We start from the raw sequence: 14,380 nt of genomic DNA, 5'->3' as shown, positions 1-14,380 counted from the left end.
ATACGGCGAGTGCAATTTTCACTCTGCTTTCGCTTTTCCTCGGGCGGGCCGCTGCGTCGTCACGGTATCGCGCACGCTCGATGTTATATAATGCATTACATCACGCCGCGTCACCACGACTAAAATAAGCGCTCTATCCACACGGTCACGGCCAAGGCTGCCTCGTTGTCGACAATTATGCCATCGACGCCCGTAATGAGGATTTAGTGGGTGGACACGCGACCGCTGCCTTGCTCACTTTTACTTTTAAACCGGTTCCACGTTGACCTTCGTCTCCACGCTCTATGTCAAGAGGTTGTTCGTCGTTTTCCATTTCGGGATTGATTTCCAATACCCTGACTGTAACTTCATCTTTCTATTTGAATTTAGAATGAAGCGTCCGATAAATAACAGACAGCAAAACATCTGGGTGCATTAAATGTAAAGAATGATTCAATAATCGATATTGGAATAGTGTAAACAATTTAAATTGTATTCGTACTTATGTACCTGCTGTGTCTACTGAACGCCCTTGACTGTGCGTCGACCGGGCGACCTTGTAACACGTAAATGTTTCTGTTTAGATTTATCATCAGGATACATGTTTCTGATTGAGCCAGTGCGTTCTTTCTATTAATTATTGCTTTACTTTTGCTATTTTTATTTTTTTGTTAAATTATGGTTTTGATCAACAAGCTTCAAGAAGAGTGGTGTAAATATTTTAGTATTCATGGTGCGTTTAAAGGTGAATGAACATATAAATAATAGAGCTTTCTCACGTCGCTCCTGAGGAAAATCATTTGGTTTTCTCTAGTGAATACTTGCCCATGATGTGGATTAACTTTTTATATTTTACTAGAGTTTAAGAAAATATGATATTTTGTTTAGATTTTTACTTTTAAGTCATTATTTCCTATTGGTTATGTCTCTCTAGTCTCTTTTGACTTCTACTAGGTACAAATACTACTTTCTGGCTTAATCTAAAAATCATTATGGAATAGTTGTTATATAAATCAATGTAACTCGTAACTTTTTATTTATTATATTGTTTATTTAATATATACATTTCCTAAAAAAGAAATCTTACAACTTTTTTAAATAGATCGCAATTTCGGTATTTCCGTATACGCATCGAAGTCTAAATTCTTTATCAAGTATTCTTACAACGATTCAAAACGGACGCGTGTAGTTTTTATCATTGGATTAGATACTAAAGATATAAACGTGATATACTATACATATATGTATTAAAATTAGTAGGTACTCGCACTTATTGAAGTTACTTATAATTCTAAATTGAAGACAAGAATATTCTGACATATTTTGCATAATTAAAATACAAAAACTAAGGAGAAAATTAGAAAATAAGTGACATGAGTGTAAAATATTAGTTTTGGTCTAAAATATTTAATAAAAAAAGAATAGAGACGCATTGATAGGGTTAACCAAAGTTCAATTTGAAATGATTAACGAATTCGTTAATGTTTGCATGATGGTTAACTTGAGGGTCTATTTATATTTATTTACCAAAATAAAACTAAGTATACCTGTTGAAAACTACTGTATTAAAACTCATATTTAAATATAGCGTTTGCCTTGAGCTTATAATCCCATTATCAGCATTATTTATGTTCAAATTAATCATAATGATTGTAGTATAATGTTACTTCAATATTATCAGCCTATTTGAATGGGCTTTTAGGCTTCTAATAGGAGATAGAACCACCACGCCCCAATGTGGATTGGCGTTCTCTAGTGTATTTTCTTCACACAGAACAAAAAATAAAACTCTCGTTTTATTTTGCATTGAAGAATCTTCCAACAACAATAAGGAAATGCTGATCCGCTAGTATCTGAAGAATTTTCATCAGGCCTATGATGATTGCCAAGAGATAACGAAATATTATTGTCTTTATCTTTTGTCCCATCGCAAAGGAAGAGGGAGCGATTTATACAACGAGTACCTTTCTCTTCAACAAGTTGATGATGCGAAGAACGAGATGATTACCAGCTAAATCTCTCTATAACTTGCTTAAAGACTTTCTAGAAGTTCTGTATTAGAACGAGCAAGTTCTGTATTAGAACGAGTATCCAAAGCTGCTCTAATAGGATCTTACCTTTGGCTAGGCAGGGAGAACAACACGAGGAGGGGATTGTTAATCGATTGTCAAGGAATTTCTTAACCCTACATCCTGTGTTCGCAAGACCAGGACTCTGCTCGGAGCTTTTCTATCTACCACGCCATGGACCCAACACCCGCACGGCGAACCCATGGAATGTTAACATATTCGTCTCATTTGTGACTAATCATTATGAACTTCCGCAAAGTAACGTTTTTTTTTGTTCTATGTATCTGCAATCAGTCGACAGACTATAAGCAGATTTGATGAAATATATTTAAGCTTTACCAGACAGGAAGACCATTGTCTTCAAGTCTGCACAGAGTCGAGCACGTCAGCTCGCTTTAACCACTTAACTCTTTCCACAGTTACTAGCCCGGATTGGTATCTTTCAGCAATCGTTCTTTGTGTTTCAGCTTATATTTATTTATCTCTTCTAAGACTGTTGGCATTTCTAAATACTGGTGTATTTCGAAACAAATTAGTAAAAACAATACAAAGTACGCGTTGACATGATTTCGTGAACAGAAGGAAGAAATAAACCCGTTGTCTATTGTGTGGTAGTCGTATATTCTTGATTAACCATCGGATTGTACAGTGGCTGCTTTAAGTTCATTGTCGTAATTGGCATTGGTAATTAGAATTTCCATAAACTATACTGATATATCAAATAAACAAAGAGTGAGTCGTACGCTTCGTGTTTTATTTTGTGATTAGCATTTTCTTAAGATTTCTTTGCACGTATTAGCATTAGCAATAAAACCTTGAATAGATTTATTGAACTTGTTAGTTTCATTTACCTATTGTAATGGATTTGAAACGTATACGTGTGTAGTGTAAAGCATCACGATCAATAGAATTTATCCAGTAGAAAAAACATCTCAGTGATGGGTAACTTAAGTATTGTTTTTTGAGCACAAATCTCCTCTAAGATTGACAGACTTCACACACGTAAGGAAAAATCTCAGGTATGCAGGTTTCCTTACAATGTTTTTCCGCCACTGTTTAAGACACGTGATATTTAATTTCTTTGCACATAACTCAAAAGTTGGAGGACCATGCCGCGGACTAGATTCGAATGAAGGCAGAGGTCATATCCACTAGGCTATCTCGTCTCACCATATATAGCTATAGCAAAATTTATCAAAATTAAATCATTCGTAGTTAATGCGTGAAAACTTAACTCTATAATTTCAATGTAATGTAGGAAGTACACTTTATATTTCAGTTCAGTAAGAATGTGATTTTAATGGTGGTAATGGTTTTATTTATGGCGGGACAATGATGATGATGCAGAATAATAATATTTTAATGTATCTAGTTACATTCACTTAAAAATATTAAAATATTGGTATTTCAAATCGATTCCCAAGGAACGCCTTGTAAGAGCTTCCAACACGCTAACAATATTTACAGCTTCCTCAAAACATGTTTATAACTAGTCGTTTAAGTCTACCACTATGAATTTATAGACATAATAAACTCCATTTTAATATCGACTATATCTATTGAAAATTATATTCGCTGTATAAATATAGAAGAAGGTTTTACGTCTAACTGAAAATTATTAACGAAGATAAAACTTCCGGGCGCTGTAGACCCGCCTTGAATAAATTTTATGTATCTTAGGTAACTTGATTGGGTTCCCTAGCCAAAGGGTAAAACGGGACCGTTTTGGCGTCCACAGATCGACACCGGACGCATCACATTAAACGGACTTTAGTACTCTTTGTAAAGAAAGTCATATACAAATGCGTCCACCGATCCGGATCGTACGGATCGGATCGAACGGATTTATCTACCTTAAAATTAAAAACGTTTGATGCAATGCGTCCGATACGTACGATGCCGATAAGTGGACGCCCACGTTATTACTGCAATTCCGCTGTTTGTCTATCTGTATCGAATGAACTTATATAGTAAGACAGTTGAAATTTTAACCCGCCATACATAAACATAAACTTTATGATTTAAACGGCTCGCACAGCCTTCAAAGTGATCAGAAGGTAGCACATACGATGTTATGTTTCGCTTTTTAATTAATTTCTGTGATTTTAAAGTCGGTTGATTTTTTTGTTAAAAAGATTTTATTTGTTGCCTGCCTTTGGAGGGTGTAGGTATAAATCCGGCTTGGGCCACCACCACCAAGTTATCAGTTAAGTATGTGAATTTTAAGTAGGTAAGTAATTAAATATCACGTGTCTCAAACGGTGAAGGAAAAACGTCGTGAGGGAACCTGCATATCCTGAGAATTTTCTTTATTTCTTAATTTCTCTACGTGTGTAAGTCTGCCAATCCGCATTGGGCCAGCGTGGTGGACTGTTAACTTAACTCCTTTCATTCTGCGAGGAGACTTATTTCGTTCTGCGAATATCGTTTGTCAGTGATGATGATGATTGTATTTTAACGTGTTTTCTTTATGAATGTTTGTTTTACGTAGATACTTTGTTTCTTTACGTAATCTTAAGTGATATTTACGATATTAACTAGTGTTTGCTTTTTTTCTAGGCATGGTGTTCATAGCGGGATTTATAGTGCTGTTGTCAGCGTTGATGTTCTGCTTCCCGCGACAGATCAAGCCGATGCCGCTGCCGCCGCCGCCGAAGATAAAGAAGGACAAGGGAGAACCGTTTTTTAAAGGTAGTTTCATACTTCTTGTATTCCCGGCTTATTTTTTTTAAAGATCCCGACATTCCTATATTATATGTTACATAATATAGAAGCGTGTTACACACATAGATTATGCAAAATGGAAAATTCAGTTTCAATGTTCGCAATGAGTTTTCAGGGTAGGCATTTTCTTTTTTTTTTTTAAGAGCAGTGATAGCCCTGTGGATATGACCTCTGCCTCCGATTCCGGACGGTGTGGGTTCGAATCCGGTTCGGGGCATGCACCTCCAACTTTTCAGTGCATTTTAAGAAATTAAATATCACGTGTCTCAATCGGTGAAGGAAAGCATCTTGAGGAAACCTGCATACCAGAGAATTATCTTCATTCTCTGCGTGTGTGAAGTCTACCAATCCGCATTGGGCCAGCGTGGTGGACTATTGGCCTAACCCCTCTCATTCTGAGAGCTCGAGCTCAGCAGTGAGCCGAATATGGGTTGATGACTAAAGCATTTTTACATAAAATACACGCCATTGCTTACATACCAAGGTACACTGACCCCAATAACAAGGGTAAAATAAATATCTTTATTTAACCAAAGAGATTACTAAGTACATAGATGTAATCAATTAGTGCTGTAACTAAATTGATAAGCATTTGCCCTCGTTTAACTAGCGATAGTTGTAGTTCATTGTATAATAATAGTAGTATAAATAACCATAACAAAATATTATATTACCTAGTAATCTAAAGTATTACGAATTGTTCTTTTACAGCTAAATATTTTTATTTATACTTATATCTATACTTATAATAAATCTGTAGAGAGGTCAATTCTGTACATGAAATATATTTCCAAAATAACTATCAGGGGGTGATTGATACGTGATCGATACTGATGCCAAAAATGCAATCAGTAAAATTTTGGTCTGTCTTTCTGTCTGTCTGTATGTTCGTTATAGAAACAAAAACTACTCGATGGATTTTAACGAAACTTGGTACAATTATTATGGTAGGGTAGGGGTAGGGTGGGAGTAGGGTGGGGGTAGGGTGGGGGTAGGGTAGGGGTAGGGTGGGGGTAGGGTGGTGGTAGGGTAGGGGTAGGGTAGGGGTAGGGTAGGGGTAGGGTAGGTGTAGGGTAGGGGTAGGGTAGGTTAAAGGTGGGGTGGAGTAGGGGTAGGTTAGGGGTAGGATAGGAGTAGGTTAGGGGTAGGGTAGGGGTAGGTTTGAGTTATACAGCTATCCTAGTCATCCCCTGTATGGTAGGATATTTGTAGAGTGGGAGTAGGGTAGGGTAGTAGTAGGGTTTCACGCGGACGAAGTTTTTCTACAGTCACAGTTCTCTTATAAAAGATGCTAATTAAATCAGAATTTAACTGGAGCAAATTAAATATCACGTGTCTCAAACGGTGAAGGACAACATCGTGAGGAAACCTGTATACCAGAGAATTTTCTTAATTCTCTGCGTATGTGAAGTCTGCCAACCCGCATTGGGACAGCGTGGTGGACTATTGGCCTAGCCCCTCTCATTCTGAGAGGAAACTCGAGCTCAGCAGTGAGCCGAATATGGATTGATAGTGATGATGATGAATGAGTTGTAATTGAATCCTCCAACAATGAACTATTTCTTCATGTAGTTCTCAACAATGGACATTTCTAAGTTAAATGTGACCGACCTCCTTTGCTGAATGTCAATGTTACTAAAATGCTGTTATTTTATTGCAGATTTCTTCGCAACAATCAAGAGGCAGCTCACGAACGACATCCTCATGTGGCGGACGGCGTCCTCGGTGCTGCATCTGATGCCGATCAGCGGCGTGTACTCGTACCTGCCCAAGTACCTGGAGCAGGCGTTCAGGCTGCCCACGCACGACGCTAACCTTGTCTCGGGTGAGGTACTAAGTTTAACTTACTTGTTTGCATTGCCAACTTAAGAAGCAATTCACCTGTGTCGGTACATTTGTATATTTTTTTAATTTGCGATTTCTAAAGCAATTTCAATAGAGAAAAGTAAGCACTCAGAAAAGTAAGTAGGCAGAAATTTCACGTTGTGTATCGGTTTGAAGGGTATGGTTATATGGTATTGTTGCTATTAATTTATTATAAAACTCACGTAATACAACGTCGGTGTATGCCCGACTAGTTTCGAACCCACACGGGACCCATAGTCATGCTGCACGATTCTGCGTCGATGAACTGCGACGCGACGGTGATTGCAGCCGCTCGCAGCGCGCGTTGGGAGAGGGGCTGCGCGGTGGAGAGTGTTGGTATATAAAATTATTATAGGCACTTATGACTTTAACCTTAGGTTTAGGTTGACGATGTGAGCATATTCTGTGTTCTTAGTGAATGTGTCCTGCAGTTATTTTCTGTATATAAACGATGATTTTCCATTAATTATCATATGGGGCAATCTACTTTTACTTGTACCGTATTTTCTTGGGCACAAGAAAAAGGCAAACCTACTTAATAATATAAACCCTCAAAGTTATTAAGAGATATCCGCAGTAAAGTATTTTTTTTATATTTGTCTATGAAGTTAAACAGCGTGACACCAAGATTTTTTGACATACTTTTGTTGCCTTTTACTTATTTGTTACTTATCTTTTTTGTCAATCAACCTCAACATTTCTGTCTACTCGTATAATACGCCAGATTGATGATAACTGAAATTTTGTAATTCATGTATTGTTTAGTTTGGATGACAATGTACATACATCCCTCTATTCATTATAATTTTTCAAGTCATTTGATTTCGTTTGATTTAAAATTACCTATATCACACTAATACCTAACTTATTATTATTAAAAATAATAATATTTTGTATTGCAAAAACTAAACCAGATTATCGCTGTTGTTTCCAGGCCTGGGTGGTATTCTGGTGATGGGGCTGGGCATAATCACGTCAGGAGTGGTGATCCTCAAGCTGGTGCCCACCGCGCGGCAGGTCGCCGCCTGGACCGCCACCACCGCTGCTATATACAGCGCTGGTAAGTTAGGTCTTATTCCTCTAAGAAGGTTTCAAGTCTCTAGGAAGTCTCTCTAGAAAGGTTTTTTCATGTTAAGGGCTACGCTAGTGAATGGGGGGTAACCTGTAATGCTGGTGTAAGTTTAAAATAAATAAATAAAAAAATGTCGATGTCTCTCTTTCTCATTGGTAGTGCATGAGACAGTCAGATCTTCGTCATTTTATTAAAACTGTAAGATTATGTCAGCAATGCTCCAAGAGTGGTTGGCGAAGAATTGACACAAAGTTAAATATCTGGCGACGAAGAAGATTATTTTTCTTATATTATTTTAAACACAGTACAAAATATTTATGCTTTAAACTTTGTCAATTTTAAGTTTTATGTATTTGTCATATGCTATCTCTCAAACTGCTATGACTGAAGAGAAATCAGGTGTAGGATTGGCGACTTTATGTGTATAGGTCGCAACAAACTTCGAGGAGGAAGATATCTCAGCCGGGTTAATATTAATATATGTTCAGTTCAGCGCGGATATTGAGTTTGTAATTGGGAAAATCAGGGATATTGCTGCAGATAAGCAGCATTACTGTGTTTGAAATAGAATATCACGTGTCTCAAACGGTGAAGGAAAAACATCGTGAGGAAACCTACACATACTAAATAATTTTCTTAATTTTCTGTGTGTGTGAAAACTTAGATTGGGCCGGCGTGGTGGACTATTGGCCTAACTCCTCTCATTTTGAGAGGAGACTCGAGCTTAGCAGTGAGCTGAATATGGGTTGATAATGATGACTGTGTTTGAAGGATTTAGTTGCCAGTAAATTGTGGGCAATTATGAATTAAAACCTATGCCATGGTTGACGGACACAAGGTGGCGCTTTGAGTTTTAAAGTTGATGATTTTCGGTTTAAAGATTTATTTCTCCAAAAAAGTAATGTGGTCAATCATTTTATCTGTTGCCTATAATGAGAAATGTTATCACAGGAATGGTGGTGCTGATGTTCGTGAGTTGCCCGGAGGAGAGCTACCGCGCGCTGAGCCCCGGCGGCGCCAACCTCACGTGCAGCGAGGCGTGCCACTGCGACGGCGCGCCCTACTCGCCCGTTTGTGGACAGGTACGTACTACCGGCAGGAATGGGTTGAATTTCAGTATACACAATCATGCTCATCAGCAATGAGATTGCCTGATAAAGATACTGAGGACACATAACCGAAAGGTACAAATTTGACGGTACAAGGATAGTGTTTAAGTTTAGATTACCAAACTTGCTGATCAGCAATGAGTTTGGTCACAAGGAATGATTTCAACTTTAGTTTACCAAACTTGCTGATTAGCAATAAGACATTGGTGATATACACTCTTTATTCTCAGCTCAGCAGTGAGCCGAATATGGGTTGATAACGCCAATGTTAGTATCGATACTTAAAAATAAGATAATCAAATGTCTGTTCCAGGACTCGTTCACGTACCAGTCGCCGTGCCAGGCGGGCTGCGTGGACAGCAAGCAGCTCGACAACAGCACGTGGCTGTACTACAACTGCCTGTGCGTCGACGCAGAGCTGCACGGCGAGAGGGCTTTCAAAACGTATGACTTTTAATACTTCTGTAATCTTACAATTCCATCTTTTTCGAATATAACCTCCAAGCATAACGGTCTCGAGCCGCCAACCATCCAGCGGCTCCCTGCAACCCGCTTGATATCCTAAGTCCGTCTAGTGGGGGGTCAACCAACACTGCGCTTTCCGTTGCGGGGTCGCCATTCCACCACCTTGGGACCCCAACGTCCATCGGCTCTTTGAACTTGCCACTTCAGCTTCGCGACTCGCTGAGTTATATCAGTATCTATGGTTCGTCTGCGGATCTCCTCATTTCTCATTCGATCACGCAGAGAAACGCCAAGCATAGCTCGCTCCATCGCCCGCTGAGTGACTTTGAGCCTTCTAATAAGGCCCATAGTTAGCGACCAAGTCTCGGATCCGTATGTCATCACTGGCAACACGCACTGTTCGAAGACTTTCGTCTTTAGGCATTGAGAAATTTTGGACGCAATTCGGCGATTCACCTCTTTTTCGAAATTGGATCTACCTAACTGGACTGTTGTTAATACATTTGTATATTTTTCTAAAAGGTTTTCAAGACGTAAACACAGATGTTTCAACGGACGATGGGCAGTGCTCATTTGTTTTGTATGCGTTGTTGAAAGAGCAAACGCATCACCCGTAGTTTGCCACTTTAGCCCTGTGATAAAGACCTAATACAAGTATTTGAATCGCAGGTGCTAATTCTTTGAATGCTGTTTTAGATTGGAACGGTTCGGGCTTGACGGTTCGCCACTCAAGTACCAGTCGACGGGGTTCGCGGTGTCGGGCGAGTGCGGCGGCGGCGCGTGCACGCAGATCTACGCCTTCATCGCCATCTTCGCCGCCGTCATGTTCGTGCACGCGAGTGGCGAGGTGGGCGCGGTGCTGCTCATTATACGCTGCACCGACAAGCACGGTAGGAGTTCTACTTGCCTTGTACTTCTAGCCTTCGATCTTCATCAGGCGGAGCTTCTGCGTTCACCCAAACCCCATGTGAAACAGTTAAAAGTTGTATTTGTCGCATCCTGATAGCCTGTTGACTCAAATCATTCGGCAAGGTCAAACGAACCTACAGAACAGACAACGCTAAAAGCTAACGCTTTTAGCAATAGAAGTAGCAAGGGGGCGTGGCCCGCGTACACCCGGGTGTGCGGAACATTGCAAGCGTGTCCGAGCATGTACTAGCAGTCTTGTTTTGTTCTGTGACAAAAGGAATAAATAATATTCAACTCTAAAGTAAGGGTGACATATTTCATTTTTCACTAAATATTAAACAGCCATTTAGGCCACGCCCCCGGGTACGCTGGTTTCAATACAAAGATTGGATAGAAGCAGGCGTTACTTTGCGGAAGTTCATCATGATTATATAATGATTTATTTATTTTGCTATCATCCGCGAAAAGTCGACGAACCCATACGACAACGTCACCCAGGTCCGACAAAATACTCTCTACGTACGTTTCACCCCGAAACCAGAGCATCCTCAGGAGATGTTGACTCTACAACGTGCAATTACAAAGTTTTTTGCTGTTGTCGTATGGGTTCGTCGACTTTTGGCGGATGATAGCAAAATAAATAAATCATTATATAATCAATACAAAGAATTGACACTTTATAAATCTAGTTACCTCTTATATCTGTGAACTAACCGAACGGTTAAGGAGGTTGTTTGGAACATCCAACTCGTTTTTAGTCTGCGCTCGTTCACAGACAAGGCGATGGCGATGGGAGTGATCCAGTTCGCCATCGGCGTGTTCGGCAACGTGCCGTGCCCCATCATCTTCGGCGCGGCGGTGGACGCGGCGTGCCGCCTGCGCGAGCGAGCGTGCGGCCTGCTGGGCGGCTGCGCGTCGTACGATAGCGACAGCTTGCGGCACTTCTACCTCGGTGAGTTTCTGCCATAGAATAAAATATAATTTTAGCAGACTCAGACGTGGATTACAAAAATAAGAAAACCAATGTCGAACAAAGGCTATGATTCACAACATTTGTCAGGACAACTTAATTAACAAATCAAAATAAAAGAATGGCAGAGAATGACCTTGAGTGAAGTCACGCACTTGTAAACTTTGTGTGTAGGGTTAAAGATGCCTTTGACAGTTAACAAACACTCCCCTTTTCCACTCGAAGTCACACTCCCCGCCTATCCCAAGTGACCCATAAAGAATTACCCAACAAGTAATGTGAACGGCTCGACCGCCACGAGCACACTGAAGCCGACCGGTCGACGAGCGCCTTATATCGCAAGTCGTTCCCGGCAACAGATCGATACCCCTCTCAAACTCCCCACACTTTACGAAAATAAGTCGCGCCACCTGACGTCATATCCGTTTCAGACTACTATTTCGAACAATAAGATATAGCTATTCTACTTGAGGCAGAAGATTTGGACAGCAAAAAAGGGTTTGTGTATGTAAATTAAAGGAATGTCAACCTATTGAAGCGTTTCTGAAGGAAAAAAGAGAAATACTCGTAGGCTCTACTTTTTAACATCAGAATATGACTCTCCAAATATTATTACTAATTGTAAATCAACGTTCAGATAGGATAATGTCTGTCAGTTTTGCCTGTCTGTCCGCTAGTTGCGTATATATTATGTCACCGTTAAATTGCATATATTGTCATAATCTCACTTGCAATATCTGTCGATATATTGTCAACTGAACATACTAATTACAATTTAACCTGTTATTTTTCGTATATCGAAAATATCGAAGTGAAACCGGTAAATTGTCAATCGTGATGAATTTATCATAGATATACAAAAATATTACAGCGGGCATAATAAAAATAGTAAAAAAACGGTTGTCTGTAAAGTCGGTTTACTGACGATAGTTGAACGTCACAACGTCATAAGAAAATACTGATGGAATGGTTGCATTTTTCAAAATAAAATGTTCGTTTTCTAAAATACTGTTTAAAAATCTTCAAAATCAAAAATCAAAATCAAAAATCATTTATTTCAAGTAGGCTCAGTTTACAAGCACTTTTGACACGTCAGTTGACTATTTGTAAAGATTCTACCACCGGTTCGGAAGGCAGGTTCTGCTGAGAAGATACCGGCAAGAAACTCAACAGTTGCTCTTTTGAAAAAGTCATACAGTATTATAATTTAAAATTAATAACAATTACTGTTTACATTTCTTATAGTTTTACTTTCTGTGTGAAGGTGGAAGCTGATCCAACGGCCTCCAAGCATCTTTATCATTAAGGAACTCATCAATGTTGTAGTACCCTCGACTGAGTAAATGTTTTTTAACACATTGCTTAAAGCTATGCATTGGCAGGTCCATCACAGTCTTGGGGATCTTATTATAGAAGAGTACACCCAAACCTACAAAAGATTTTTTTACTCTTTGGAGACGATATGCAGAAATAACTAACTTATGCCCGTGTCTAGTAAGACGTGGGTTTAAATCTCCTTTTCGTTTGTACAAATTAATATTTTGTCTTACATATACTATACTGTTATATATATATTGACAGGCTACTGTTAGTATACCTATTTCTTTAAACTTTTGACGAAGGGACTCGCGTGATTTTAATTGATATATTGCTCGAATTGCTCTTTTTTGAAGTACAAATATAGATTGTATATCGGCAGCCTTGCCCCACAATAAAATACCGTAAGACATTACGCTGTGAAAGTACGCAAAATAAACAAGCCTAGCTGTATCAACATCAGTAAACTGTCTTATTTTTCTCACGGCAAATGCCGCTGAGCTAAGTTTCATAGACCAGAATATACTTTATTTCTTGTAAAAAAAGTTGGCAACCCTAGAGCGAGGGAACGACGCATAGCGTCATCTTTTTCGAGTGTGCAACCGGCTCCATCGAATTATAAGACGTTGTCACGTCAATATGTGGGATTTTGGTTTAAGACAAAGAAAGCTTCACGTGTATATAAATAAATAAAAGTCCCATTATATGTTACAGGATTATCAGCCGGCCTGATGTTCTTGGCCTTCATAATGGACATGCTGGTGTGGAGTAAGGCGGGTCGCATCGACATGAACCCCGCCGACAAGACGCCCGACGTGACCCCCCTGCCCACCGCGCCGTCGGACACCCCCCTCTGACCGTCACCGTCGCCGTCACCGTCACCGTCACCGTCACCGCTACCGTCGCCGTCGCTGTCACCGCAGCCGCGCCGGACTTTCTCCTACGAGTCGCATCTGTAATTCACTACGAATACTGTGATTGGATGCATAGAAAGTCTTTGCAAAATAAGTAAGGCTTACTTTGAGATTTTGACGATTTTTATCCTTCTACTTTTATCTGCGATTGGTTTTCGTGTGGTTATATTTACACAGGTTTCACAATATTGTTATTTATTGATAATACAATAATCCCAGAGAATAATAGACCTAATTTTCCTTGTTTTATAATTACATAAACTCATTTTAAAATCAGTTATTAAAACTGAGCTAAACATAAGACTCTTTAGGTCTATTTTCCTCTGGCATTATTACTCACTGATAACACAATAATCTGGCATTTTTGTTTACTGATAACACAATAATGCCAGAGGAAAATAGACCTAATTTAATTTGTTTTAGAGTCGTATGTTTAGTTCAGTTTTAATAACTGATTTTAAAATGAGTTTATAACTATTATACAAGGAAAATTAGGTCGGTTTTCAATACAATGTCTGTGTGTGGTCACCAATCGAAACGCCATATTTTATACTATACATTCATTAATACGATGGGACAAACATGACGTTTATATGTGAATATTTTTGACTGCTTTGTACCCGACGAAAATCGTCTCGAACTTTTAGAAATATGTATTTTTAATTGGATTAATAGTGAAGGAAAAAAAATACAAAACGAAATTTTATATAACGTCCATCGAAGATGTCCTCATCTCGTGGACTAATGGTCTAGGCCTTATTGACTGTTATCCATGCTCATGTATGTTGAATACTTTGAACATAACCACCGTACTCACTATTACATTAGTGATGATATTTCGACAATATCTTAGAAAAATCTATTCAAACGTTTTGACTTGTTTTTTTTATTAGAGGCGTAATTCAATTAATTTTGCAAAAGTTTATTATGTACAATCAATTTAGCGTACCATCTTAGACAGTCACTTAACATTAAGTGAGTTTTCT

General features: G+C 39.0%; 1 protein-coding gene across 3 annotated transcripts in view; it reads left to right on the top strand.

The window, feature by feature from the left end:
• Positions 1-14,374, top strand: part of LOC112044399 (solute carrier organic anion transporter family member 74D) — a 78,197-nt gene extending 63,823 nt beyond the window's left edge. For all 3 annotated transcript variants that reach the window (XM_024080238.2, XM_024080237.2, XM_052891496.1), the window contains exons 4-11: positions 4,608-4,739; positions 6,433-6,597; positions 7,573-7,698; positions 8,662-8,792; positions 9,133-9,263; positions 9,981-10,174; positions 10,969-11,145; positions 13,195-14,374. In XM_024080238.2, the coding sequence (XP_023936006.1) occupies positions 4,608-4,739; positions 6,433-6,597; positions 7,573-7,698; positions 8,662-8,792; positions 9,133-9,263; positions 9,981-10,174; positions 10,969-11,145; positions 13,195-13,337 (1,199 nt within the window). In that variant the 3' untranslated portion in view covers positions 13,338-14,374. The remainder of the gene's footprint in view (positions 1-4,607; positions 4,740-6,432; positions 6,598-7,572; positions 7,699-8,661; positions 8,793-9,132; positions 9,264-9,980; positions 10,175-10,968; positions 11,146-13,194) is intronic.
• Positions 14,375-14,380: the final 6 nt, after the last annotated feature.

The sequence above is a fragment of the Bicyclus anynana genome, chromosome 1, assembly GCF_947172395.1.
Source record: "Bicyclus anynana chromosome 1, ilBicAnyn1.1, whole genome shotgun sequence".
Taxonomy (NCBI): domain Eukaryota; kingdom Metazoa; phylum Arthropoda; class Insecta; order Lepidoptera; family Nymphalidae; genus Bicyclus; species Bicyclus anynana.
Note: the sequence above shows the minus strand (reverse complement) of the source record. Positions and strands in the feature narration are given on the sequence as shown.